The sequence below is a fragment of the Ochotona princeps genome, chromosome 11 (assembly GCF_030435755.1).
Source record: "Ochotona princeps isolate mOchPri1 chromosome 11, mOchPri1.hap1, whole genome shotgun sequence".
In the NCBI taxonomy this organism is placed as follows: Eukaryota; Metazoa; Chordata; class Mammalia; order Lagomorpha; family Ochotonidae; genus Ochotona; species Ochotona princeps.
Window position 1 is genome coordinate 66,055,433 of NC_080842.1, and position 12,588 is coordinate 66,068,020.

Sequence of the window (12,588 nt, forward strand, 5' to 3'; positions counted from 1 at the left end):
TTTTCAAAGAGAACAAGGAATGTGTTCGGGAACACTGTTTTCCCCTTGCCTCCACTGTTATAAAGCCAAAGGGGAATCGGGGTGAGTATCCATTGCTCCTTCCACCACACTGACTTTCCAGGGCCCACACAGTGCTTGGAGCTCTCTCACCCCATTCATTGCTGGCCATCGCACGGGGCCCCAACACTCACCAGAAGTTCTGGGGTCTCCACACCACGTGAGGCCATCACCCATGTAGCCCAGCAATGTGTCCTCTAGAGTGAACATCTCCTTCTGGATCCCTGTGTACTGGTGGGCCAGCTGTTTGGATCCACTCCAGAAGAGGCTCTAACAAAGAATAAACACACTCTGTTATCAAGATCAGGTTAGTTAGTAGGTCAAGAAATAAATCGAAACACTTGTAAAGAAAGAAAACACCAGTATAAAACAAAAATTGGTGTGCTTATGATGGCTTTCTGTGTGAGAGATGGGGAGAGATGGAGAGTGCGTGTGTGCGTGTTTGCAGTCACAATGTAAAATGAACTTATTACTCTGGGTTGTAGTTCAAAAAGTCTGCCAATCCTTGGTCAATTTTTTCTAAGATTTATTTATTTTTATAGGAAGGTAAGATTTACAAAAGAAGGAGAGACAGAAAGAAAGATCTTCCATCTGCTGGTTCACTCCCCAAGTGTTTACACTGGCCAGAGCTGAACTGATCTGGAGCCAGGAACCAGATGCTTCTTCTGGGTCTCCCACGCAGGTGCAGTGTGTCCTCTACTGCCTTCCCAAGCCACAGGCAGGAAGCTGGAAGAGAAGTGGAGCAGCCAGAGCACAAACTGGTGCCCACAAATCTCGGTGCATGCAAGGTGAGGACTTTAGCCACTAGGCCACAGCCCCATTGGCCAAATCTTAGGTTTAACATGGGATCAAGCCACATTGGGAAGCGGTGTTAACACATTCCAATAATCCTTAAGTTGCCAGTAAAAAAGGTTTTCTAAAAACCTTTTTCAGAAAAAATGTTTCATGCTCTAGAATAGTGCATTTTGATATTTAAAGAGCTCTACAACCCCTTCCACCTTCCCCCAATTTTCTCTACCTCTACAGATGGAAAATGAAAAGCAGAAAGAGAAAGAGAGAAAGAACAAATACAGGTCAGGATTCTGAGCATTCCACTCACAGGTGCACTGTCAATTTTCAGAGTCATATTCAGTCCCCTAAATTTGATCGATAGGTGGGTAACAGCTTTAATCCTGGACTCCGGAGTCACACTGTTTGTTGCAGCCCAGTACCATCACTTATTAGCTATTTGATATTGGGCAATCAAAGCATTACTAAGGCCTCCCTTTCCACACTTGTAAAATGATAATAATGAACTCAATGTATACTAGGGAAAGTAAATCAAGTAAATTGCCTAGCACAAGGTCCATCACATAGTCACTCATACAGGATGAAAGCTGAAATTTGAAGATGATTTAGAAGCTTCCCAAAGATAACCTGGGGCATACAGAGTGTTTGCCTTCAACTCAGACTTTGAAGGAGACACACTCTAGGGTTAGACCTTCTCTCAATAATCACAGCCTGGCTACAAGGCTTGTGCCATCTGCCTCTCAGGATGCTCTCAAGCCCAGGCACTGGTCACTCAAACTGACCAGGCCTCATTTACTCACGGGAAAAGGGATGCTGACACTTGACCTGCCTATTCCTCAGGATGGTTCTAAGATCTAAGACTGTAAGAGTCTTTTGCAGCAAAATAAAGTAGTCCTTAAATGCAAACTTCTGTTATGATGATTATTGTTGCTGTCGGGTCAGAGAAAGTTTTGTAATTATACAAGGTTAGGTTGTTTGTTTCTGCATGTGTGAGTCGGGTTTCATATTTAACTTATTTTGCCTGAATGTTGGCCAATTCTTCCTTCCTTTTGCCATGTCTCCGTTTGTCCCTTCTCCCTGCCTCTATCTCCAGATAGCCTCAATCATGGTTTCCCAATAGCCCCACAAACTCTGTCACTGAGATCACATTCACATTTCAATGTTCAGATTTTTCCTCTTTCTTCACCCCAATAAAAATTCAGTAATATGATGTCTCCCAACATTGTGTGTCAGTTTTAACGTTCACTGCGTGGGACAGGCCGTTAGCACGGAGGCAATGATGCCGCTTTGGATGCCGGCCCCCTAAGGGAGTGGCACTCATGTGGGAGAGGCAGATGGAAGCTCCTGGCTTCAGCTTGGCCTGGCTCTGGATATTGCGGACCTGTGGTTTTTGGGGGGAGTAGACAGGAGATCTCTCTTTCTGTTGGCCTTTCAAATAAATAAAAATATTTAATTTTTAAAATTAAAAACCAATCACTGACTCATTTTAGTTACCTTGTCGCAAGGTACAGGGTCGGCAGTCAAGTTAATCAGTGGTTGATAGTCTTCTTTTGTGATGTTGCAGGGATCCTTGGAAACAAACGCACTTTTGAATGCATCCAATATTTTCTTACAGTCTTTATCCCTAAGAGGCGAAGCATGGAAAATAAACAAAACATGGGTCATTAGATTTTAAGCTATTTTTGATGCAAAATTATCAAAGTTCTCAGTAGTCAGTGTCTAGGTGCCAGGCAATTCATAGCTGTCATCTGTACAACATTGTTATGACAAAATGCTACCCTTCCTGCTTTACCGATAAAAGGGAAACTTGATGAGGCTAAAAGACCTTCTGTAGTCCACACTGCTGACAGTGTTATCGCCAAGATTCAGATCTGTGTCTATTTGGAGCTAAAGCTAGAATCTCATCACCAATGTCCATTACCTAAGTGTCAAATTGGAAAGAATATGTAAAAGCAATCAGGTTTCTGTTTCCCAGATTTCACACTTCATAAAACCCTGGCTGGCACCAGTAAGTTTACCTTCTTCCCTGAACTCCCTCGAGAGTTCCCATCTATGGTAATATGGTGTTAATATGGTTTTCTGTGCCCACTGCCTATATTACATATAAACATAGTAAACCAACATATGAAGGAATTGAGGTCTCAAAAATGCATTTGGAATGAAACTATGAGAATGAAATATCATTGAATAAAGAATGTCACTTAACTAGATAAAAGTTTTGTTTTAAGGCCTAAAATAGAAATCATGATGTTGAAAATAAAGCATAGAAAACTTCACTGGAGGCTTAATACCAATAAAAGCTTGAAGAAGCAAGGACAGGTGATTTGACATTGAGTAAATCAATATTGAAAGTTACAGAAGGGAAGAGACTAAAAAAATATCTGAAGAAATACTATTATAATTTGATCAATAATAGCCTACTGTCTCAATAAGCTCAATAAACTCCAAGCAGGATAAAACCACAGACCCAACTGAAATACAGAGCAGCCAAATTGTCAAAACACAAATAGAATCTTGAAAACAGAAAAACAGATGACTCATTAAGTGGGCAAAAGATCAATAAGGAAATAAGGAACAAAGCCAGAGTGGAGCTAGAACTGACAGACACAGAACAATTCGCACAGCAGCGAGACACGCATTCCGAAGGGTAAGTGGAGGTCTAACACCGACTACATGCTGGATCACAAAACCAGTGTTAATATGCCAGAAAGACTGAAATTTAAAAAGAAATAAAACGGCAAATTATGATTCATAATAAAACAACAAATCATACATGGTGTGTTGTCTGATCATGATGGACTTAATAATACAAATCACAGTCAGAAGGGACACTGACATTAACCAACATGTGGAAGGACTCTCAGCGGGTTAAGCAGTGCGTTTGACACAGTGGTTAACAGCACACTTCAACACCTGCTTCTCCTGTCCCACTGACTAGCTGTCAGTCCTGGCCCCATTTTAGCTTCCTGCTAACAGCACCATGGGAGGCAGCTGGTGTGGACGCAAATCCTTGAGTCCCTGCTGCCAGTGTGAACGACTGCCAGTGTGGCTCCCGTCTTTGGCCTGACTCAACCCTGGAAGCTGTGGACAGCTGGGGAGCAAACCAGTGGAGGGGAGATCTTTGTCTCTCTCTTTCAGTATCTTTGCCTTCCAAATGAAAGGGAAATAAACCATAATTTTTTTTAAAAGATTTTATTATTATTGGAAAGCCGGATATACAGAGAGGAGGAGAGACAGAGAGGAAGATCTTCCATCCGATGTTTCACTCCCCAAGTGAGCCGCAACGGGCCGGTGCGCGCCAATCCGAAGCCGGGAACCAGGAACCTCTTTCGGGTCTCCCACACGGGTGCAGGGTCCCAATGCACTGGGCCGTCCTCGACTGCTTTCCCAGACCACAAGCAGGGAGCTGGATGGGAAGTGGAGCTGCCGGGATTAGAACCGGCACCCATATGGGATCCCGGGGCGTTCAAGGCGAGGACTTTAGCCGCTAGGCCACGCCGCCAGGCCCTAAAGCATAAATTTTTAAAAAGAAATCACGAGGGAAAATGAGACCAAAACCAAAAATTCAATAATAACAAAACTTTTGAGCATCAGCCAAAAAAAAAAAAAAAAAAAAGAAAAAAGAAAAACATACTCAGTGTTAAGAGAGATGTCTATAGATAAATTCAAAGAGAATAAACATGTCCAAACGGTAATCCAACCTTACACTCTAAGGGATTGGAAAAGATAAGGTCAATGTGAACCCAAAACAGGTAGAAGGGAGGAAATAATGGATTACAGCAGAAATTTTAAAATAGAAGATAGAAAAATAGAACACAATGACACTAAAAATTGGTTCTTTAAAAAAAATAAACAAACTTTACGTATCTTTAGCTAAACTAACAGGGGGGAAAAGACCTAGTGAATAAAATCAAGAATTAAATAGGGAAGATCACTACCTTCCCTAAAGAAAAAAAAACATGACTAGTGAATGCTATGAACAATTAGATACAAATGAATTCTAAAACTCAAATGAACTAGACACGTTCTTAGCAAAACACAAACTACCAAAACAAATTCAATACCAAATAGAAAATCTAGATATAACAACTGAGAAGACCAAAATGATACTCAAAATATTGCTCCAAAAGAAAGCCCAGACTTACGGCTCTTGCTGCTAAATTCCAGTTAAAGAATAATGAACATTCAGGCTTCACAAACTATTCCACATCTTCCAACCTATTCCATGAGCCCAGTATTAAAGTCAGACAAGAAATATCACAAGGAAGAAACCTGCGGGTATTTTATACTCGTTTTTATACATTTTATAGTTTACATGTTTTATACATACATTTTATACGTTTTGTAAATATTTTGTATATGTTTCTATAGATTTTATATATTTTATACTTGTTTTAAACATTAATTGTATACAGATATGCAACAAAGGATAATGTATATCCTTTACAAATGACTATACAAAAATCTGACATAAAAATACCAGGAAAAACAAAAATTGTTAACAAATAAAAATTAATTCTACACATTACCATGTGGGTTTTACCCTAGGAAACATTGGTTTAATACATGAAAATCGATCAGTGTGATATGCTAGAATAATAGAATAAAGAATAAAAAAATTATAATCTCAGCAAACACAGAAAGGGCCTTTAACAAGACCCAAAACCATTCCATGATAAACGTACTAAGCAAATTTGGGATAGATGGGAATTTCCTCAACTAGAGAAACTCATATACTAAGAATCACGAACATCATACTTAATGGATTAAAAAAAAATACTTTCCCCTTAAGATAGCACACAATTTAAAGATGTCTGCTTTCTTCGTTGTCACTTTATTCAAGGAAAATGTGTATTATGAAAGCACTTTGCATGGATTTCAGTTTTTTGTGGCGGGGGCATCAAAGCAAGCTTTTCTTCTCACTCCAGGCTTCCATGCGCTTCTTGAAGTCTGTGCCACACTGAGTTAGGGCCCAAGCAGCTGAGGTCTATCAAGGCCTCCAGATAAGTTTGATGCTTGGTCAGGTTTGAAAATCACTGAAGTGGGCATGAATCATTCAGAGATAAGCTCTAAGAAGTTACATACATAATACATTCAAAGTAAACCTTTCACCTCGGCTGTGTGCACTAGCCTTTGTGAGGCTGAAAGACGCACATTGAAATAAAAGAGCTGAGATTGCAGTGCCCAGAGACGGAAGTAGATCCTTCTAACTCAGGAAGAGTCATTCCTGAAGTTCTGGATGATTAATACGTGATAGATGTTAGACAGATGCTAGATGAGATGTTTGCTGGATGAGCATGACCGATAGATAGATAGATAGATCCTTTTATTTCCATGGAAACGTCAGCCATGAGAGTTCTACGGGTCTCTGCTTGGGGCAGGAAGGCTGTGCGTTGGCACCTCTATCAATCTATCTATCTATCTATCTATCTATCTATCTATCTATCTATCATCTATCTATCTATCAGCTCCCAATAATGGGGAAACACCTCTCCCTATGACTGGGCATGCCCGTCTGAGACATGGCTAACGGAAATGCATTTGTCTTAAACAGTTTTTTTCCAGAAGCACCTGACTCACCAACCATCATGGGGACTGCAGTTACCAAGAGAACCAAGCAAGTCTGTGCGATTACATAAACTCTGGAAGTAATTCATTGTATCAGCTCGAACCACTCAAGCACAATTGCTCCATCATCAGACTTTAAAAGCCAAGCATCCTCTTCGATTTTCTTTTCTCCCCCGAAGTTGCTTCCTGTTGGCATTCACATTCCAGGGTGACAAGGTGTTCCCCACAGGAGCGAGCCCAGCCTGCCTGCATGGGCCTTTCTCATCATCAGGCAACTTTTCAGAAAATCCAGGCTTTCCTGACTTGGAGCTTCCTAATCTCAAGAGATTTTGTTAATGAAGAAGAGAGGACACAGGCTCTATTTCTATTTACACGAGTTTCCAGTTCGAAGAGAAAGAACGAAAACACCACCAGCTGGAGCATAATAGACACACTGGCTGGCGTTTCCGCCTGGCCCGCCCCCCAGCCCTCTTCCTCGTGCTCATTCGTGGTACAGCACAAGAATCCCACAATTTATCGCCTTCACCATGCTCCGTGTGCAGCTCAGCAAGCTGAAGTCCTGTTTGTACCCCTTTCAAGAGCTCCTCATCTTACAGAACTGCAAATTTGAATACATTGAATGCCAAGTCCCCTTCCCTCTGCTCCCTAGGCCCTGGCGGCCTGCATTCTGGATGTTATCATTACTCCCTGTTTTAGACCGAAAGACACCAAAGCACAGGCCAAACCTCGTTCTTTTGGCTGAACAATGCTGCCCCCCACAGGAAGCGTCCAGTCATGACCTACGGAAGGACTAGCAAGGATTCCACCAGAAATGAACATCAAAGAACCCAAGAAGAATGATCTTTTCCCTGCACTGCATGAAAAGTTCAAGACACAGATAGGTACAGTAATTCTTAGGTACTGAGATGAAAGCAGGGAAACAAGAGCAAATGAGATGAAGTTTTCTCTTAGGTGGAAAAGGGGCACAAAGGTTGATTGTTGATTGGGTGCACCTGACATACAGCTAGCCTGCTTCGGGCGCCATGACCTTGAACTGTCACCACTCTATCAACTTACAATCCTTCCTGTGAATCACAACTTCATTTCGAAATCCCCGGCGATAAAGCAAAAGTCCCTTCAGACGTGTCGCTCCCCAGGGGAGGAAAGCTCTGACATCCTAAGTCGTTGCCTGAAGACGCTTAGCTCTCCGGGGCAGCAGCCAGCAATCTCTGAATCTCCAGCCACTGAGTCCTACAGGATAAGCCCTGCTCAAAGAAAACAAGCAGGTTAACTCAGCTGTTCCTTCTCACACCTGAAGCCTGGAGCCTGTTGTCAGGGTAAAGAGTGCCATCTAGTGGGAGAAATGAGTGACTGTTGAGATTCCCTCAACAGGAATTTTCTAAATAGAATCTTTTTTTTTTTTTAAGATTTATTTTATTTTTTTATTACAAAGTCAGATATACTGAGAGGAGGAGAGACAGAGAGGAAGTGGAGCTGCCGGGATTAGAACCAGCAGCTATATGGGATCAAGGCAAGGACCTTAGCAACTGGGCCACACTGCCGAGCCCTAAATAGAATCTTAAAGACCAGAAACGGTCTCCCCAAGAAACTGTTCAACCCATCCGGACAATGGGTAGCTGGACTCTATGCTTGGTATATGTTTGCAAGGAAAGAATCTTGACTGAATTTGAACTGTAATACTGCATCAAGGTGGAGGAATCCACCAGGGGGGAGGGGAGGGGGAGAGGGGGATTCCCAGAACCTATGAAACTGTCACATAATGCAAAATAATTAATAAAAAATATATATATGATAAAAAAACAAGTCTGAAGGAAAGCACAGAAATCGTTAATTCATTAGTATAGACAATATTTATTAAGCTAGACAAATTTACAATCACATAAGGCACACAAGTCAACAAACAGAAAAAGGTTCCTTCTCTTTGGTTGTTTATTTTCTTCTAGATCAAGACTGACATCAAACAATAAACACGCTGAATATGTAAATGGCAAGGTACGCTAGGAAAGTACAGATCTATGGAACGAAGGGAGAGCACGGATTAGGCTTAGAGCATCAGCAGGGGTGAAGGAGGAAGCGGTATTCAGTTCAGTGTCGAAGAGGTGGGTGGAGGTGACGTTTGAGCCAAGAATGGAGGAAACAAGGGGCTGAGCCCCACAGACACCAGAGGATACAACTCCAGGAAGAAGAGCAAGGCAATGCAGAAATCTTGGCGCTGATGGGCACAGGAAACAGCCAGGAAGTCAGTGAGCCCGAAGCAGAGAGGGCAAGACAGAGCAGCGGAGCCAAGGTCTGCTTGGACAGGAGACGTCATGGCCAGGACGGCAAACCCATGACAGGGCTTCTGTGTGTGGTGCAGGAGGAAGCACAGAGGACTCACAGCCAAGAGTCACCAGACATCCGTGAAATGTCACAGGGTTTCTTTGCAAGTTTTGTTGTACGGGATGTGAATACGGAAAGGGCCACTCACCTGGACAAGCGCAGGTGATGACTTGGACCAGAGCAGGCAGTGGCACATATGATAAGAAGGGACAGATGCAGGGTTTGTTGTCATTTTCCTAATGCATTGGATAAAGGACGTTAGGCACAAAAATAGATATATATCATGATAATTCTAAGGTTTGGAGCCCATTCCAGCTGAGTTGCCATCAATGGGAATGGAGAGGACTCCGTTCAGAAGTTCAGGTTTGGATCTTTGAGCTTAACATGCCTGTTCAACTTTAAAGTGAAGCTATGGAAAAAAATGGGTGAGTGTATGAGGTTGAGCTGAGAAGAGAGAAGGCGGTTAGACTCCCTGGGGTTGTGTTAAAGGACGGAGAATTTGATCACTGACCCAGCATGCAGGCACACCACATTAAGAGACCAGGAGAAGAAGCCCACAGAACTGCAAGGAGCAATCTACACCAACAATGAAGGTGCTTCTGAAAGTTAGGAGTGGGTGTTTATCCCGCCAGTAAGACACTTCATATTTTACATTGAAGTGCCTGTGTTCAATTTCCAGCTGTAGCTTTGGCATTAGGCTTCCCAGGAATGCAGGTCCCGGCAGGCAGCAGGTAGTGAGGTGGTGAGTCACTGCCATCCACATGGGATGTTTCCAGCCTGACCCAATTAATGGTGTCAGCCCGATTTATTGTGGGCTTTGGGGGAGGGATCCCTGGATGGAGGATATGTCTGTCTCTGTCTTTGTCTCTCTGTCCTTCAAGCAAATAAAACAATTTTTAATAACTCTAGCAAAACAGCACTACAAATGTGTTAGTATGGATGTAAAAGTCTGACAATGTCAAGTACAAGGAAGTGAAGCAACGAGGCTATTCTGATTGTGCGGATGTCAAATTAATACCTTGAAAAAACATTTGGCATGTTTCTCAAAAAAAAGGTAGAAAAATGTATCTGCCACACGGCTCAGCTTTTTTCATATGTCCATATAATAACTTGCTCACTAATGTGCATGCGTGGTTACTCATCATGTCCAAAAAGTAAATGGGAGACAAATGTTAATGCTTACATAAACTGTAGCGTATAGTCATACAATAAACCCAGCAACAAAAAGCAAACTACTAATCCATGCAACATGAAAGAACATCCAAAATCATACTGACATCATGAAGACAGATTTATACCCACTCCTGAAAAGTGTAAGCTCTTCTCCAGTAATGAAAGCCGGACATGCCTTATAGATATGAAGATGTTAGTGAGGTTAGAGCTAGCTTAGTGGCCTAGTGTGTTAAGCTGCCACTATCCAACCTCCCCTAGCAGGGTGACAGTTCAAGTTCCAACAACTCTACTCCAGATCCAGCTTCCTGCTAACATGGCTGGGAAGGCAGAGGAGTACGGCCCAAGCATGTGGGCCCCTACCACCCTCATGGAAGACCCCGCTGAGTCCCCAGCTCCTGCTGTCAGCCTGGCCCACCCAAGTGAAAGACCTTGGAGGAAGCCCCTGGATTCCAGCTCCGAATTAGCTCAACTCTGGCCATTCTGGACATCTGCGTGGTGAACCAGCGGATAGAAGATCCTTCTCTCTATAAAATTCTGCCTTTCAAACAAATATAAATAAATATAAAAACAACCCACCCAGGAACCAAGAACGTAGAGTAGCTTTCTCCTGTGTGGATGTGCCGTATTTGGAATATTCTGGTAGAAAACAGAAAGTGATCCTAGCTATTTTTGAAGTATCCCATGCAAAAGAAGTTTGAATTAGATCTATAAGTTGCTTATATTGAGGAGATACTTCTCTTCATTTTGTGGATTTCTTTAAGTTTGCAATTTTAAAAAAGCTTGTAGTATTATATTTAGTGAAGGTTTGGAAGTTCAGAGATTTTATATTCCTTATGGAGTTTTTTGTGTATATTTTACATATTTCACTTTTATAATTAGAAAAACAGTCATCAGAAGGAAAGGAAATCTTAGTCTAATGCTCCATTTACCCCTCAACTTTCTGACCTCAATTTTCAATTTCCTTTTTGTCTTAAGAAACAAGATTATCATCATCACTTCTTTCCAGAGTGGATATTTATTGATAATAGTTTTCGCCAAAGATGATCTCCTCCTCCCCATCTAGATCAGCCACAAAAATCCACAAGTATAACCACTGTTCTTCTTGTCTTCAGACTTTGAAACACACACGGCACTAATTCTCCATTGCATCATTTGATTTTCTGTGCTGTGCTCATCATGTTGCATTTGTTCTTTCTAGTATCACTTGCTTAAGAAAAACTTGTTTTTGTGTTTTTCTGATCTGATCTATTTCTCAGGGTTTCCTTTAGCGGCCGGAATCGTATTTGGCCATTCTAAATTTGTTTGCTGCAAAAGCCTTTTTAAGTTCCCTGTTTAACTGATTCACAATATTCACCAGCAAAATTCTGTGTACAAACAAGCAACCTGTCTTTATTCAATACTAGACTATTTGCTAGTACACCAAAATTTTTTTCTATCTGCTTGATTATCTATTCCCATACTCATAAATGGTTAGGCTTGTTGTTTTGAATGTTTTGGTTAAAATAACCATAGGTGAATCACATTAAAATGCTACTAAATTTTATATTAGTGGGCAATTGGAAACTGACAGGGAAATTGTAGAAATCTGGAAGCATTCTTAGCTAATCTCTCAGCCCAGTTCAGAGAAGCCCTCTTTGAAGTAAGCCCCATCTTGATCACCTGCTCCATTCAACCACCATCTCATTCCTATTCTTTCCACCAAAATTCCTTACAAGACCTGTCTGTAACTCTCATAGCCCTCTCTTTTTCCAATTTTTTTCAGAGTGTGCTCCAGAAAGACTATCATTAATACAATTTTCCCCAAGTCTAAAATATATTGGTCAATTTTCCATCTTCATCACAGCTGGACAATCAGAACAACAATGAGTTTATCCTCACTCTGAAACATATTCTTCCTTTGAGTCTCCACATTCTTTGGCTGCCAGTTGTGTACCTACAGCCATTCATCTCTGGACAATCCCCAGACTCAAAAGAACCAACCTGCTAGTCAACAGCTGAATGGCAGAGGCAACGGACAGCACTGCAAAACCGAACTGCTGATTTCTCCCAACTTGCTCTCTCTCTTTGAAATGGCAATTCATTCTTCCAATTGCCCTGGTTAAAATTTATGACTTTCTTATTGTTTTTTCCTTAATCTTTCGCATCCCATATTGAAACTTACTGCAATTTACCTGGGATCCACTTTAAAAACACATGCAGTGTCCATCGGCTTCTTTCTGCCATTCATTGTTATCCAAGCTAGTCATCTCTCCGCTGAAAGATTGGAAAGAACCTCTGAATGTCTTCCCAGATCCCGTTCTTGTCCTGCTACCCTCTATTACCTACGTAGTGGATGTCAGGCAGCCCTCTGACTAGCAGCATTAGAGTAAATGATTAATAAAGGAATCTTCCAACTAGAAAAGATCCATTTGGTCATTCCAATGGAAACCATCAATCCCGAAAACAAACATGAAATGTTGCTAAACTAATAAAATAAAAAGCTGTAGTGTAACTTATAAAGGTTGGGTTAGGCAGATAATACGCAATTGTGGTGATGTTCCTAAATGTGGGAAAACCTGACATTAAGGGATTCATGATGTGATGATGAAGAAATTACATAGCTCTCTCTATAATGAAACCCTGCCTCACCCTCACACCTCGTATGAGTCTAAATTCACTGTCCATGTGCAGGTACTAAAGAGA

The 12,588-nt window shown here is 41.6% G+C and overlaps 1 protein-coding gene across 1 annotated transcript in view; it reads right to left on the minus strand.

Annotated features, from left to right (window-relative positions):
• CD38 (CD38 molecule) overlaps window positions 1-12,588 on the minus strand; it is a 36,147-nt gene that overhangs the window by 9,780 nt on the left and 13,779 nt on the right. The window contains exons 2-3 of the mRNA XM_004579347.4: window positions 2,341-2,470; window positions 192-327 (exon numbers count right to left, since the gene is read on the minus strand). Coding sequence (XP_004579404.2) covers window positions 192-327; window positions 2,341-2,470 — 266 coding nt within the window. The remainder of the gene's footprint in view (window positions 1-191; window positions 328-2,340; window positions 2,471-12,588) is intronic.